Source organism: Carcharodon carcharias, chromosome 5 (assembly GCF_017639515.1).
Source record: "Carcharodon carcharias isolate sCarCar2 chromosome 5, sCarCar2.pri, whole genome shotgun sequence".
NCBI classification, from domain to species: Eukaryota; Metazoa; Chordata; class Chondrichthyes; order Lamniformes; family Lamnidae; genus Carcharodon; species Carcharodon carcharias.
This window is the reverse complement of record NC_054471.1, coordinates 24818425-24833564: the sequence shown is the minus strand read 5'-3', so window position 1 is coordinate 24833564 and position 15140 is coordinate 24818425. Positions and strand designations below refer to the sequence as shown.

Genomic DNA, 15140 nt, shown 5'->3' with positions numbered 1-15140 from the left:
CTGCTCAATGCCAAACTTAGATTCAAGAATATGAAATTGGCTATAAAGTAGGTATAAATTGCCTAACTAACAAATCAGACAAGAGTTAGCTTAAATGGCAATTTTCATTCCTGTTTTCTTAGGGACAAGAACGAACAAGACAAAACAATGCCTTATTAAATATAAAGACTAAATTAGGTTGACCCCATGTAAGTGGAATCCAAATGCTTCCTCAAAAGGCAAATGCACATCTCATTACCAGGGCTATCAGTCATATATCTTTGTCAATGTGCCAATAACAGTAAAACCAGTTTTGTTGCTCACAGTTATCTTTAATAGCCAATTGCTGTTATAAAAATGACTCACATGTCGTTCACTCTGCCTTCAGAAAGCAATGATTTTTTTCTGCTTCTTTAAAATTCCACCATTTAGACATTCTGTACACACCTGACTTTCCTCACAATTCCCAACTATTTTAGGGCCATGCTTACAGCCACAATGAAAAATATGAAACCACCTGTCTCCTGTCATATGAATTAGGAACAGAAGTAGGCCATTCAGCTCTCAAGCCTGCTCCGCCATTCAATAAGATCATGGCTGATCTTATTGTAACCTCAACACCCGATAAACTTACACCCTTTGTTAATTAAAAATTTATCCAGCTCTGCCTTAAAAATACTCAAAATGATGCTTTGCTTTCAACACCTTTTGAGGAAGAGAGTTCCAAAGGCTCATTATTGTCTGAGAGAAAAAAATTCCGCCTATCTCTGTCTTAAATATACGGCCCCTTATTTTTAAACAATGGCCCCTAGATCTAGATTCTCCCACAAGAGGAAACATCCTCTCCACATCCATCCTGTCAAGACCCTTCAGGATAATACATGCTTCAATCAAGTCGCCTCTTACTCTTCTAATATCGCTCAAATATCTCCAACAACTCTACAGGATATGCCTAAAACAAGCTGAAAATTATGAAAAAGCCACTGGATAAAATTTTATAAGTCATTTATAAGCACAGTCAAAAGTTCTTACCCTTAATGCCAACGATTTGACTTCTATAGCATAACAGGTAAATATCTTGAATGTAGTTTATTGCATGGGATATCACCAGACTACAGTGCCATCTTACCTGAATATTAAAACTCTGGGCTCAGCAGGTAGTACTCTTATCGCCAAGTTCGAAAGTTGTGTTCAAGCACCTCTCCAGGATGTAACCACATGACCAAATGTAGCACTTCAGTGCATTACTGCAACAGCGCTACACCGTTGGTGATGCCTTTCACAAAACGAGATGTTAAACTGATTTTCTCTGCCATTCAGGTAGACATGGTGTTATTCAAAGAAACACAGGGGAGCTCCTCCCCCAGTGTACCAGCTGTTTCTCCTTCAACCAACACCACAAAAAAATTCACCTTGCTGCTGCTGCCTGATGGATCTTGATGTACACTCTTACCCACACAACAGTGAATTCATTTCCAAAGTAATTCATTGGTTATAAAGCATGTTTGTCTTTCTTTAAATCACAGGATCTCAGAAAGCTTAAATCTATTAGAGCATCTTCAATAGTACAGGAGAAGTGCAAAGTGTACTGTGTAGTCTGGCTATACTGCTATAGTCAACCTCATTTGGTTCTCACTAGCCAACTAATAAATCTGCTCAAAGTACAGTTTGCTATTTTAGAACATTTCCATGTAACGTACAACAAAATAAATCCCAATATCTCTGTTCAGATAGTATGACAAAGTACTATTTATAAAAACTATTTGCATTTATAAAAATCCATGAATTAGGTAGAGTTATGTGAAATACAATCTGAACAGCAGTGATAATCACACCAGCTGAACTAAAGAGCAATGAGGATTACAGTCAGTACTGCCAGAAAAATATCCAATGTGTGATTATAGTTTGGTGCTACTAATATTGCAACTTATCATGTTGAAATATATCAAAAGGCCTTCATACAATAAATTTATTTCTGAAATGCAATAACTTATGTAAGCAAACTTCGATTCAAGCTACAAAATTCAACCAGCAGTATTAGGCACGACACCCACCCCACCAGCAAAACTAAAATCACACAACCTGAACCATATTTATATAGCTTATGCGGAGCAACATATTCTAGTGTGTATTCCAAAGTGGTAACATGTTTCAAAACCAAAATAACAGCAAACAACAGCTTGAGCTTTGCTCTCAATTTTCATTACTTCACCTTTAACATGGTACAATGGAGGAAATAGTATTCCCTGCTTACATAGTATTCCCATGCAACCAGGGAATACTATTCACCTGCAAGATCAAGTGAAATTGAACCTGCAGTATTTAGTTCAAATCACGTTTCGACCACTGGGTCCATTCTCCTTCTGTTAAGGAACAGTGGCTGCACTTTGGTAGCTCACTTGGCATCCTGGGACATGAAAGGTACAAACCAAGTGTAAATGTTTTCATTCTGTAACTTTCTTCCAAATTTATCCAAAGTATTAAACTGGAAGGAATCACCCCAAAATCAACCTATAATTATGCAGATAGACCACATCTTGAAGTTTAAACAATATTAAAATGCTCCCAACTATGTATTACTTCCTGATATACACTGCAGCTTTTGTGCTGTATATTACATTTGACACACCTTCCAGAGAAAAACAATGGCAGTGGGAAACTGCTGGAAAAATGCCTCTTGCTCCAGGCAGGAAATTCACACACAATTTTTCAAACTGACATCATATCAAAATTAAGAATCTCTATTATGGCCTTCAATCAACTGACTCCTAAACTAAAAACAGAACTTAAAAATGCCAACTAAAGCTACTTTAGTAAAACAGGAAGCTATTATAAAGAGACTGACCACACAAATTTCCAGACAGATTGTAAAAGGAACTTGCTACACTAGTTAAAACCACAACTCTAACCAATGCCAACTCCCACCCCAACCCCCCCCAACATCACACCAACCCCCTCCCCCCCAAAACTCCCAATGATTGAATCATTTCAACGTGCATGGGTAGACGGGTGGTTGGGGGAGTGTAGGACAGAGCTGAAAACGTAGTTTCGCACTGCAGGTTTTTCTTTGGGCAGTAGCTGCAGATCAAAAATTGCCAGTGCCCTACTTCTGGACTTTGTGAAGAAACAAACTCCACAAATCAATCTTTCACAGACAAACATTATACATCATAAGACCATAAGACACAGGAGCAGAAATTAGGCCATTCGGCCCATCGAGTCTGCTCCACCATTCAATCACGGCTGATAAGTTTCTCAACCCCATTCTCCTGCCTTCTCCCCGTAACCTATAAGACCATATCAAGTTCTGAATATAAATAGAATTAGTAAGAGCATGAGATTTAAGGGTAGGTGCTATGTTTGTGAAATCAATTCTAAAACATTGAATCCAAATTGCAACTCTTTGTTGATTACAGTAAGGTATCACAGCTTATGATTTGGTACATCTATGGACATTCTCAGCTAGCTAGTGAACATAAAAATCCATTTAAATACCTTGTATTAGCATTTCAATCTTTCCAGATCACATCCAGCTAATTCACAATGCTGATGATAAATAAATTTGAATCACCCACTGTAAACTCTAGACAAATTCTGGGGTGGGGGAGCAAACATAACTGAAGAGGAAGCAATAGAAACACCCCTGCTCTCATCTGCAGTATACATAAAATAAAACTACATTTCATTGCCTTCTTTCAGGCAAATATTAAAGTGCAATGTAATTTGCAACATGGTACATCTGGATACAAGTATAGAATTTTTTTTAATAAAACAACAAACAGTCTTTCAGTCAGCCTACAATTAAGGTTCAGCTGTCCTTTCAGATGACAACTGGCAAATTCCCACTCACACATCCTATTACCCACCACTAACTACTGTATAGCCACTCTACATTAATCTGTTTAAAATAGTGATGGCAGCTACATTACCATCTTTCAACAGCAGAAGAAAAGCCAAACTACACACCCCACCCAAGCATTAATTCCCTGAGAGCTAGAGAAAAATGTTACCTCAAATGCCCATATAGAGGTACCAAGGCAGCACTCGAATTCATACACTTCACACTTTCCAGGATCACTACTGCAAATGGCACATTATACACACACACCATATCACCCATCCATACAAATAAAGCTAATGAGTAATGAGAATACATTGTCGTTTTGACATTACCAAGTTCTCACAAATCAAAATATTACCCAATTTTCTAACAGAACACCCCATCAGCAACATTTAAAATAACTTGTACCAGATGCTTTCAGTTTCAGCCTATACACTTGAGCACCATACATTCACAAGACTCCATATCCAATGCCAAACCAATTCTACGCCTCTTTTGAATCCTTTGCAAATCTATATCAAGGTGTTGAATCTAATTATATAAAGTCATAGGATCATTATGGCATAGAAGGAGGCTATTTGGTCCATCAAGTCAATGCCAGCTCTCTGTAGAGAGAAAGGATTGCAAATGTGTAGTGCATCGCAAGGGCAGTAAAAATAAGACGCTGAAATGTCAAACTATAAAGGGAGTTAGTTGAATGGTTCATTAATGCCAACTGAACACCAAGACAAATACCCACTTTAATCACATCCCAGGCACCCAATCAAGAATAGGGAAAAGCAGGGTGTTCATGCGAGGAAGAAAGAGGAACATTTTTATTTTATTTTCTTGTCACATCATGGCTGAGAATGACAGATTATTTAATGTAATCAAATCATATAATTAAAACCAGTATTTGACTCATTGTATGTCGTATCTGAATACAGTGTATGTTACGGATTGCTATATCTCTTGAAAAATAACCAATTCCCAAATTATCAACTAGTGCAGCAGGTCCACTTATCCCTGTATCATGCTGCCTAACAACAGTAATGAACAACAGGAGCAACCAGTGTGTGTCCTGATTGGCTGCAATCATCAATTCATAACTATTTATAGGCACAGATTTATTAATTAACACAAGCAACATACGACACAGGGATAGACATTCAACTCATGTCTCCGATGATAGTTCTTCAACAGAAACTAGCTGCTCTACTTTGATTTTCCTGTATCTTTTAATACTCTTCCTTTTCAAATACTTACACAAGAAACCTCTTAAAATGACCTTTACACACTGCCTCATAGCTTTTTGCAACCAAGCACTCCACATTTTGGCAGTCCTCTGTGTGAGAACATTTCTTGCAATTTCCTCCTTCTAGGGATAGATGAGTATTTACCTGCCTATTACTGATTCCAGTGGAACTATCACTATTTACCCTCTCAAAATCTTTATAACTTTGAAAACCCCCATCAGACCCTCCACTTAAACTTTCATTATGCCAATTAAAATAAACACATCTTGAGGCCTTTCTTCACAAGCATATCCTGAAATTTCTAGTAGCCCTTCGACAGAATCTGCACTGTACCCTCAGCATTTTAGCTTTGAGCCTTCCAAGCCCATGACTGCATATGCCTTAAAGCTCATCAGTTTTATTTAGAAATGTATCTTGAAATAGCTCATGCAGATGTTCCTCCACAATATTTTAACCACCACGAAAGGTTAAAGTTAGTTACAAACTCCACTAAAATGTTTAACAGGGCTATAAATTCTTTAGGGCACTCCACGTACTTTTTGCCTCAACTGTCTCCAAGGTTGCAAGCATAGTGAAGAAAACACCTTGAGGGCGTACTAGTCAAGTATGACGTGTATTCATTCACTGCATACGTTATCAGTACTATTTCTGAACGAATTCTCTTTCCTTGTCATTTTAAAGAAATAGAAAAATTACCATTTCACTTCGCAACCCAGCTCCAGCTGTCACAGTAAACAATTAACTGACCAGTTGTCATATTAGCAACTGGAACCACAGAACGCGCAAATAGATGTAGCACTCCCTGTCAGTCTGTGGACTTGGAATCTTAATATAGTACAGAAAAGGCGAGATAAGATGTTCACCCTGTGGTTAATGACGACTCAAAATGTATTATTTCTAATATTTCATGGGACGGAGGAAATTGTAATCACATTTTTCAACTGCAATCTACCCCTAAAAAGGGGATTCTGTAACAAAACGAAACAGCACTGAATGCCCTAAAACAATCTGCAGTTTTCGTAACGCTCTAGGATTCGTGGGGTGGGTGGAAAGTGTCAATTGTGTTTGGAAACCAACCATTAGGGCACAGCAAACACACAAAGCAGTTTGTGCTTCACTCCCAAAGTAACCTAATGTAGAAGAGGATCGGTACCCAATTAAAAAGGAAAACTATCCAAAAGGACTGCAGCATGAATAGCAGTAGGCCTGCGTGAAAGATCCGTGTCTATTTCCCCTCCATACATTTTGCTGGGATTTGCAACACTGCTTCCCAAATCCAGAACAAAAAAAACACCACAAGCTACAATTTTTAAAATGCTTTCGCAGCCGAAAATAGAATGCTTCCTTACAGAATAAACTGAAAATTATACCTTGCACAGACATATATATCACCCCAATGAAGACAGGCTGTTGGGGGGGGGGGGGGGGGGGGGGTGGTTGAATGACAATAAATACGAATGACCCCCAACAAGTTGAATCGAGATGTTGATTTTTGTTTTAACGAGATGCAGTGGCTGCGGCATATCTTAGTGGGGTAGTAAATAGATCAGAACTCACCCCACTCCAAAAACTCGTTGATGTTTTTCTCCCTTCTGAGGGGAGAGTTGGTGCACTCGTCGTACAGGCAGATGATAATGTCCAGCAAGGTCTCCATGCTCACCGCCACACCGTTTTTCCGAGGTCCGTCCAGGATCATTTTCTCCAGTTTCTTCAAACGCACTTCTGCAGACATCTTGGCTTCAGGGACCAGCCTTAACCCGGCGGATGGCTGGCTGGCTGGCTGGCTCTCTGGATCAGATGTGCCTGCTTTTCCTCCCCGTCTATACAGAAGTATTACAATCGAGGCAGGAGGGAGGAGGGAGGAGGAGGGGAAAGAGTCTCGGACTCAGTTATTTATGTATCTCTTCTCCCTTGAACAAAACACAGAACAAGGTCCAGGTCGAAGCGGCAGTGTAATAATCCGGGTGGAGAGCTGCAGAGCCGACACACACATTATTCGCCCATTTTACCCTCTCCCTCCAGCTGCAGGAAGCGCCAGAGCCGCTGAAGGTTATTTCGGTTAAAATCCTCCTTTTTTTTCCTCTCTCTCTCTCTCTCTCTCTCTCTCACAGTCTCTCCTCCTCCTCCCCTCCCCTTTCCTTTCACAGTTCAGACCGCAGCAGGAGCAGGAAGATGCAGCATCCTTGTGTCCCCAGATCCGAGGGGCTTTGGGAAAGCAACAACACGATTACGGTGGGTGATGAATGATGAGAAAGCTCCTCCTCAGCAAAACCGCCTCGGCTTCACTTCACAGAGAGGGAGAGAGAAAATCCTCATTATTTATCCTCTCTCAGATTCCAGCCCCCACCAACCCGGCCTGACAAGTTTTCTTTTATTTCCCTTTTTCCCCCAGACACAAACACACACGAATATTGTTTTTCTCCCGCATCAGGTCTCCTCCGTCTGTCTTTTTTTTCCCTCCCCCCCTCTCTCTCTCTCTTCGTTTTGGTCAGTGAGTAACCAATGTATATATGAACCGGTTTTTTTTATTTTTATATATATATATATATATATTTATATATTTTTTAAATCTAACGGCTGCCTCTTTCCTCTCTCACGACAGCATCATCTCACTCCTCTCCTCCTCTTCCTCCTTGTTGCTGCTCCGGCCGCTGCTGCTGCTGCTTCTGAGATTAAAAAAAAACACACAACATGGCGACCGCTCCCTGCGGGACTGAGACACAAGACTGACGGCCAGAGGGGGAGGGGCAGCCCGCCCGCAAGCCAACCCAACCCCCAACCCAACCCACCGCCACCGCCACCGCCCGGCACGCCGGGATACTGGAGGACTTACAGGTTGGGAGATGGAGAGGAGGGGGAGGGGCTACACACCGACTGCCCAGCACGTCGGGATACTGGAGGACTGAAGGGTGCGAATCGGCCGTCCAGCATGCCGGGATACTGGAATACTAACGTGCGAAGAGGAGGCTGCGAGGATAACGGTGGTGGCTATGATGGAGGATGAGCGGTATAGCCGGTGGGGAATAGGATCAGTGAAGGCACATTTTCTTTTCTTTGGTTGGGGTCGCTGGAAGTGGAAGGGTTGGAGTATTGGCAGAGTGTGGTTAGGATTGAGGCCACTTTCACCGTGGCTTACCTGGTAGCACACTCTCACCTCTGCGGTGCAAGGCTCTGGGGCCAAGTCTTTTGAGCACAAAACTCCAGGCTGACGGGTCAGTACAGTACTGAGGGTGCACTGTGCTGTTGGAGGTGCCATCTTTTGCATGAAACATTACATTGAGAACTCTTCCACCTTCCTTCGGGTGGATGTAAAGATCCTGTGGCACTAAATACAAAGAGAAGGGGAATTATCCCTTATCTCCTGGCTAATATTTATCCCTCAATTAACATCACTAAAACAGATTACCTGGCTATTAGCACATGAGAACACACTCCTGGCTGGTTTCCAACATTCTATCTTCCATAAACTTGAGGTCATCCAAAACTCTGTTGCCCTTGTCTTACTCAAAGCAAGTTCCATTCCCCTATCATCCGTGTGCTCACTGACCTACATTGGCTCCTGGTCAATTAACGTTTTGGTTTTAAAATTCTCATCCTTGTTTTCAAATCCCTCCATGGTCTTGCCCTCCCTATCTCTAATCTCCTCCATCCCCACAACCCTCTGAGATATCTGCACTCCTCTAATTCTGGCCTCTTGTACATTCCCAGTTATAATCACTCCACCATCTGTGACCATATCTTCACCCTAAGCTCTGGAATAACCTCCCTACACTTCTGTACATCACTTGCCTCATTTAAGATACTCCATGAAACATGCCTCTTTGACTGAGCTTTTGGTCATCTGATCTAACATCTCTCTATGTGGCTCCATATTATTCTTTGTTTTATAATGTTCTTGTGATATGTCTTGGGATATTTTATCACATTAAAGAAACTCACCAAGGCTTCTTAGACAGCACCTTCCAAACCCACGACCGTTACCATCTAGAAGGATAAGGGCAGCAGACACATGGGAACACCACCATCTGGAAGCTCCCCTCCAAGCCACCACCATCCTGACTTGGAAATATATCACCATTCCTTCACTGTTGCTGTGTCAAAACCCTGCAACTCCCTCTGAAACAGCACTGTGGGTGTACGTACACCACATGGACTGCAGCGGTTCAAGAAGGCAGCTGACCACCTTCTGAAAGGGCAACTTGGAATGGGCAAAAATGCTGGCCCAGCCAGCGAAGCCCACATCCCATGAATGAATAAAAAATATATAAATATGATTGGTTGTTGTGGGATCTTGCTGTGTGCAAATGTGCTGCTGCATTTTCTGCGTTATGACAGTGACTACACTTCCAAAGCTGAGAAAGCACTTTGGGACATCTTGAGGGTGAGAGACCATGGCACATGATCGGACCAGCATGCTGGGATTCTGGAGGAGTAAAGGTGTAGGCAGTTGGAAGACCAGAAGTTTGGCATATGCACAAGGTTGCCAGCCCAATCTGGGAGCTGAATGAAGCTAACTGACCTTAGATGCACTACCAACTATCCATTGTGCCTGTTTTTCATGCATTTATGCACATATATTTTGCAAGTGAATCTGCAATCAGAAAAATCCCAACTTGCAAGTTGCAATTGATGAAAAAGCAGCTGAAGGCGCATTAATGGGAAAGGACTTCAAAGTGGGATTGCAAGCAACCTTCAGTTCCAGTAGTGTTCCGGCAATACCCATAGTTCTAGCATCGGGCCACTAAAAAGCTGACTCCTACCTTTTAGTTTGCAAATGCGCACACTTAGCATAGAAAACAGTTCTGTTTTAAACAGCTAGTGTCACCTTCAAGCACTCGCAGACCTGGTACAGCATATTTCAATGCAGTTTTAACTTTCTCTGCTCTGCCCAAATGGAGTGCCCTCTATTGTACCAGAATGATATTTCAGCTTCATTCACACTCCCGTCATTGTGGCTGAGTTGTTAAACATTTCAACAGTTTGTACAAAAGAAAGACAAACTTCAGTTTTTCAGCTTAAACTTGTCTTATGTTTTTTGAGTAAACGGCAATTATTTCCAAATGAAGGGTAAATTTGTGGTGTGCTTCACAACTATTAGGAACTGTAATTGAACTAGAAAATTTCATTTCACTTTGGACACTTAGAAAACAAGTGCACCCGGTGTGGAGGAGGCGGGGAGGGAGGAGGACCTCCTCGTGCGCCTGCTCCTGGGCCTGGCCAAGGTAGCCAACAACAGGTCCAGACAGTCAGTCAAGGGGGTCATCCGACCCGATTGCCCGCCCCTCTACCGTGGCTATGTTCACAGCTGGGTGGCCCTGGAGAGGGTACGCTAGAGGGGCTGGGGCACATCATCACCCCCAGAAACGACATTTTGATCTGATTTTGTAAGTTGCCTTTCACTTTTTTGTTTCAGTTACAGTGCCCCGCCAGGGGCTATCACCCACTCTGATTTATTGATTTTTAGTTTAACTTATTGATTTTGTTTCTCAAAAAAGAGCCACACGCCCAAATGAGCCATTTACCTCTTTAATCTGGGCTGCTTCAAAACAGCAGGTCCCACTGATAAAAATGTGCTGAGCACCTCTGCACAGGTGTTCTTGCTGCAATTTTCCCCGAAATATTTTCCTGTTAAATGTTCTGAAGGCACAAGGAAAATGGAAACAAGTTCTTGGAGCACAAAGGGGAAGAAACTCCACATTAATAGTAAATAATTATTTGCTGGGTTTTCTTTTCGGTCGGTCCATGGGTATTTGACAAGCCTCAGAATCCACTCCTGCATTTACAAGTCTCCGATCTGCTGAGAAATTACCGAGGTAACACTTTAATATGCTGATATGGAACACACTCCCAGCCCGTAGGAAGTCACCTTATTTACTACAGACAACTTAGTCATACATTTGAAATCCCGAGCCTTCCTGCCCCTCAGGTGTGTACAGAGATACTGATAGCATTTAGCTATTGTTTAATTCTATACAGTGTACCAGCACAGAGCACTGGCAAACATTTCCAGTTTTCAATATATACCACCCTACATATTAGAGCATTAACATACAGGGCTATTTGTAGACAATAGCAACATTTCAAACTTCAGTGACATATATAATGCTCTAGATCCCACTGATGAGCCAGCCTCTCTGCTGATACAAGTGCCCTCTTTTATGGAAAACTGCTCTCTCAAAGGAATGAGATTACCACGTTGTCACAGAAAATTGACTCAATCCCTATCATCCATCAAAAAGTGGTTCTGATCCTCTATCACTGGGTGATCCCCATACGCCAAGACATGATCCTGATCTTTGATCACTGGTGAAGATGATCCTCAATGACTTGGTGATTCTGAAGCTCAACCACCAGTGATCCTGAACCTTGATCACCAGGTAACCCCAAAACTCTTATCACCAGATGATCCCACTACTCTATCACCAGGTGAAACTGAACCTTGATGACCAGGTAATCCTGTTACTCTTTCACCAGCTTATCCCAATCCTTGATCACCAACAGATCCTGATCCTTCATCAACAGGTAATCCCAATACTCTGTCATCAGATCTTCATTCAGTTCTTCAATTACCAGGTGATCCCAATTTTAAACTGCCAGGTGATCCTGTACCTCGATCACCTGGTGATCCTGATTCTCTACCACCGGGAGATCCTGATACTCTATCACCGGGTGAATCTGATCCTCTATCACCTGGTGATCCTGATCCTTTATCGCTGGGTGATCCTGATCCTCTATCACTGAGTGTTCCTGATCCTCAATCACTGAGTGATCCTGATCCTCTATCATTGGGTGATCCTGATCCTCTATCACTGGGTGATCCTGATCCTCGATCACCTGTTGATCCTGTTCCTCTATCACAGGGTGACCCTGTTCCTCCATCACCGGGTGATCCAGATCCTCTTTCACCTGGTGATCCTGATCCTCGATCATCGGGTGATCCTGATCCTCTATCACCAGGTGATCCTGATCCTTTATCGCTGGGTGATCCCGATCCTCTATCACTGGGTGATCCTGATCCTCTATCACTGGGTGATCCTGATCCTCTATCACCTGGTGATCCTGATCCTTTATCACTGGGTGATCCTGATCCTCTATCACTGGGTGATCCTGATCCTCTATCACTGGGTGATCCTGATCCTCAATCACTGAGTGATCCTGATCCTCTATCATTGGGTGATCCTGATCCTCTATCACTGGGTGATGCTGATCCTCGATCACCTGGTGATCCTGTTCCTCTTTCACGGGGTGACCCTGTTCCTCTATCACTGGGTGATCCAAATCCTCTATCACTGGGTGATCCTTATCCTCTTTCACCTGGTGATCCTGATCCTCGATCATCGGGTGATCCTGATCCTCTATCACCAGGTGATCCTGATCCTTTATTGCTGGGTGATCCTGATCCTCTATCACCAGGTGATCCTGATCCTCTATCACCTGGTGATCCTGATCCTTTATCGCTGGGTGATCCCGATCCTCTATCACTGGTTGATCCAGATCCTCTATCACTGGGTGATCCTGATCCTCTATCACCTGGTGATCCTGATCCTTTATCACTGGTTGATCCTGATCCTCTATCACCTGGTGATCCTGATCCTTTATCACTGGGTGATCCTGATCCTCTATCACTGGTTGATCCAGATCCTCTACCACTGGGTGATCCTGATCCTCTATCACCTGGTGATCCTGATCCTTTATCACTGGGTGATCCTGATCCTCTATCACTGGGTGATCCTGATCCTCTATCAGCGGGTTGTCCTGATCCTCGATCACTGGGTGATCCTGATCCTCTGTCAGCGGGTTGTCCTGATCCTCGATCACTGGGTGATCCTGATCCTCTATCACTTGGTGACCCTGATCCTAGATCACTGAGTGATCCTGATCTTCTATCACTGGGTGATCCTGATCCACGATCATGGAGTGATCTTGATCCTCTATCACCAGGTGATCCTGATCCCCTATCACCAGTTGATCCTGATCCTCTATCACTGGGTGATCCTGATCCTCAATCACTGGGAGATCATGATCCTCAATCCCTGAGTGAACCTGATCCTCTATCACCAGGTGATCCTGATCCTCGATCACCAAGTGATCCTGATCCTCTATCACTGGGTGATCCTGATCATTGATCCCAAGTGACCCAGATTCTTGCTCACCTCGTGACGCAGATCCTCAATCACCAATTGATCCCAATCACCAGGTTATACTGATACTCAATCACCAGATGACGCTGAACCTACACCACCAGTTGATCCTGATCCTTGATCACCGGGTGATCCCGATCCTCAATCAGCAGATGATTTTTAAAAATTAATTTACAGGAAGTGGGTATCGCTGGCTGTGCCAGCATTTATTGCCCATCCCTAAGTGCACTTGAGAAGATGGAGGTGAGCTGCCTTCTTGAATTGCTGCAGGTCCTGTGATATAGGTACACCCACAGTGCTATTAGGGAGGGAGTCCCAGAAGTTTGACCCAGCGACAGTGAAGAAATGATGATATATTTCCAAGTCAGGATGATTAGTGGCTTGGAGGGGAACTTGCAGGTGGTGGTGTTCCCATTTATCTGCTGCCCTTGTCCTTCTAGATGGTAGTGGTTGTGGGTTTGGAAGGAGCTGAAGAAGGAGCCTTGGTGAATTTCTGCAGTGCATCTTGTAGATGGTACACACTGCTGCTACTGTGCGTCGGTGCTGGGGGGAATGAATGTTTGTGGATGTGGTGCCAATCAAGCGGGCTGCTTTGTCCTGGATGGTGTCAGCTTCCTGAGTGTTGTTGGAGCTGCACTCATCCAGGCAAATGGGGAGTATTCCATCACACTCCTGACTTGTGCCTTGTAGATCATGGACAGGTTTTGGGGAGTCAGGAGGTGAGTTATTCACTGCATTATTCCTAGACCCTGACCTGCTCTTGTAGCCACAGTATTTATATGGCTAATCTAGTTCAGTTTTTGGTCAATGGTAACCCCCCCAAGATGTTGATAGTAGGGGATTCAGTGATGTTAATGCCATTGAACATCAAGGGGCAATGGTTAGATTCTTCCTTGTTGGAGATGGTCATTGCCTGGTACTTGTGTGGCGTGAATGTTACTTGCCACTTGTCATCCTAAGCCTAGATATTGTCCAGGTCTGCAATTGGACATGGACTGCTTCAGTATCTGAGGAGTGGTGAATGGTGCTGAACATTGTGCAATCATCAGTGAACATCCCCACTTCTGACCTTATGATGGAAGGTAGGTCATTGCTGAAGATGGTTGGTCTGAGGATACTACCCTGAGGATATTACCCTGCAGTGATGTCCTGGAACTGAGATGATTGAACTCCAACAACCACAACCATCTTCCTTTGTGCTAAGTATGACTCCAAACAGTGGAGAGTTTTCCCCTTGATTCCCATTTTTGCTAGGGCTCCTTGATACCACACTCAATCAAATACAGCCTTGATGTATTCACTCTCACCTTGCCTAATTACCCTTAAATTGAGTGGCATTGCTGTAAGTCTGGAGTCACATCTAGGCCAGACTGGATAAGGATGGCAGATTTCCTTTCCTAAAGGATAATAGGCAAATGAAACTCAGAAATGGCCAAGAAGCAGTTAATTCTGTTTCAGGTGTTACTCTTAGTATCATTTTACAGTGAACTACCAAAAGTAGAGAGGCAAGGCCCTTGAAGTGACTCATGCAAAAAAGAACTCTGCAAGAGAGGAATAAAATAATAATGAATCCAAACAAATTCTATTGGTCACAAGGAGCTTTAGTTCTGCAATTTATTAGTTGTGGATTTATCGAAATGCGCAGTACTAGATTTACTTGCACTTCAACAATATGTGGACCAGACTGGCTAAAATACTATCTTGATTCACTCAGTAGTGAGGATCAACACAATGTTAAGGAACATTGAAATTCTACACACTTTAGGCTTTTGTCACTGAATACACTGGCTCTCTTGACCTTACTGTCCATGTCAGTTTGGTAACATATATGCTGGTTGGCTCTCCAGAAGAGGGCCTCTGCCATTACCTTGATGCAGTGATGTACAACTGATTGGGGAGATGTTGCACATATTTCCAGTGTGCCCCTGGAACGAAGCTGAGGTG

At 43.0% G+C, this 15140-nt stretch overlaps 2 protein-coding genes across 2 annotated transcripts in view; one reads left to right on the top strand and one right to left on the bottom strand.

Moving 5' to 3' along the window:
* LOC121277667 (serine/threonine-protein kinase MRCK alpha-like) overlaps nt 1-7568 on the bottom strand; it is a 715733-nt gene extending 708165 nt beyond the window's left edge. The window contains exon 1 of the mRNA XM_041187269.1: nt 6613-7568. Coding sequence (XP_041043203.1) covers nt 6613-6787 — 175 coding nt within the window. The 5' untranslated portion in view covers nt 6788-7568. The remainder of the gene's footprint in view (nt 1-6612) is intronic.
* LOC121277665 (zinc finger protein ZIC 5-like) lies at nt 7215-9024 on the top strand. The gene is made up of 2 exons (XM_041187267.1): nt 7215-7287; nt 7658-9024. Exons 1-2 carry the CDS (start codon nt 7228-7230, stop codon nt 8057-8059), a joined length of 462 nt encoding a protein of 153 aa, XP_041043201.1. The 5' UTR covers nt 7215-7227; the 3' UTR covers nt 8060-9024.
* The last annotated feature ends 6116 nt before the right edge of the window (nt 9025-15140 follow it).

Coding starts and splice junctions, on each gene's coding strand:
- LOC121277665 (XM_041187267.1), top strand. CDS start 7,228: ATGCAGCATCCTTGTGTCCCCAGATCCGAGGGGCTTTGGGAAAGCAAC. Junction 7,288..7,657: donor AAAGCAACAACACGATTACG/GTGGGTGATGAA, acceptor CTCTCACGACAG/CATCATCTCACTCCTCTCCT.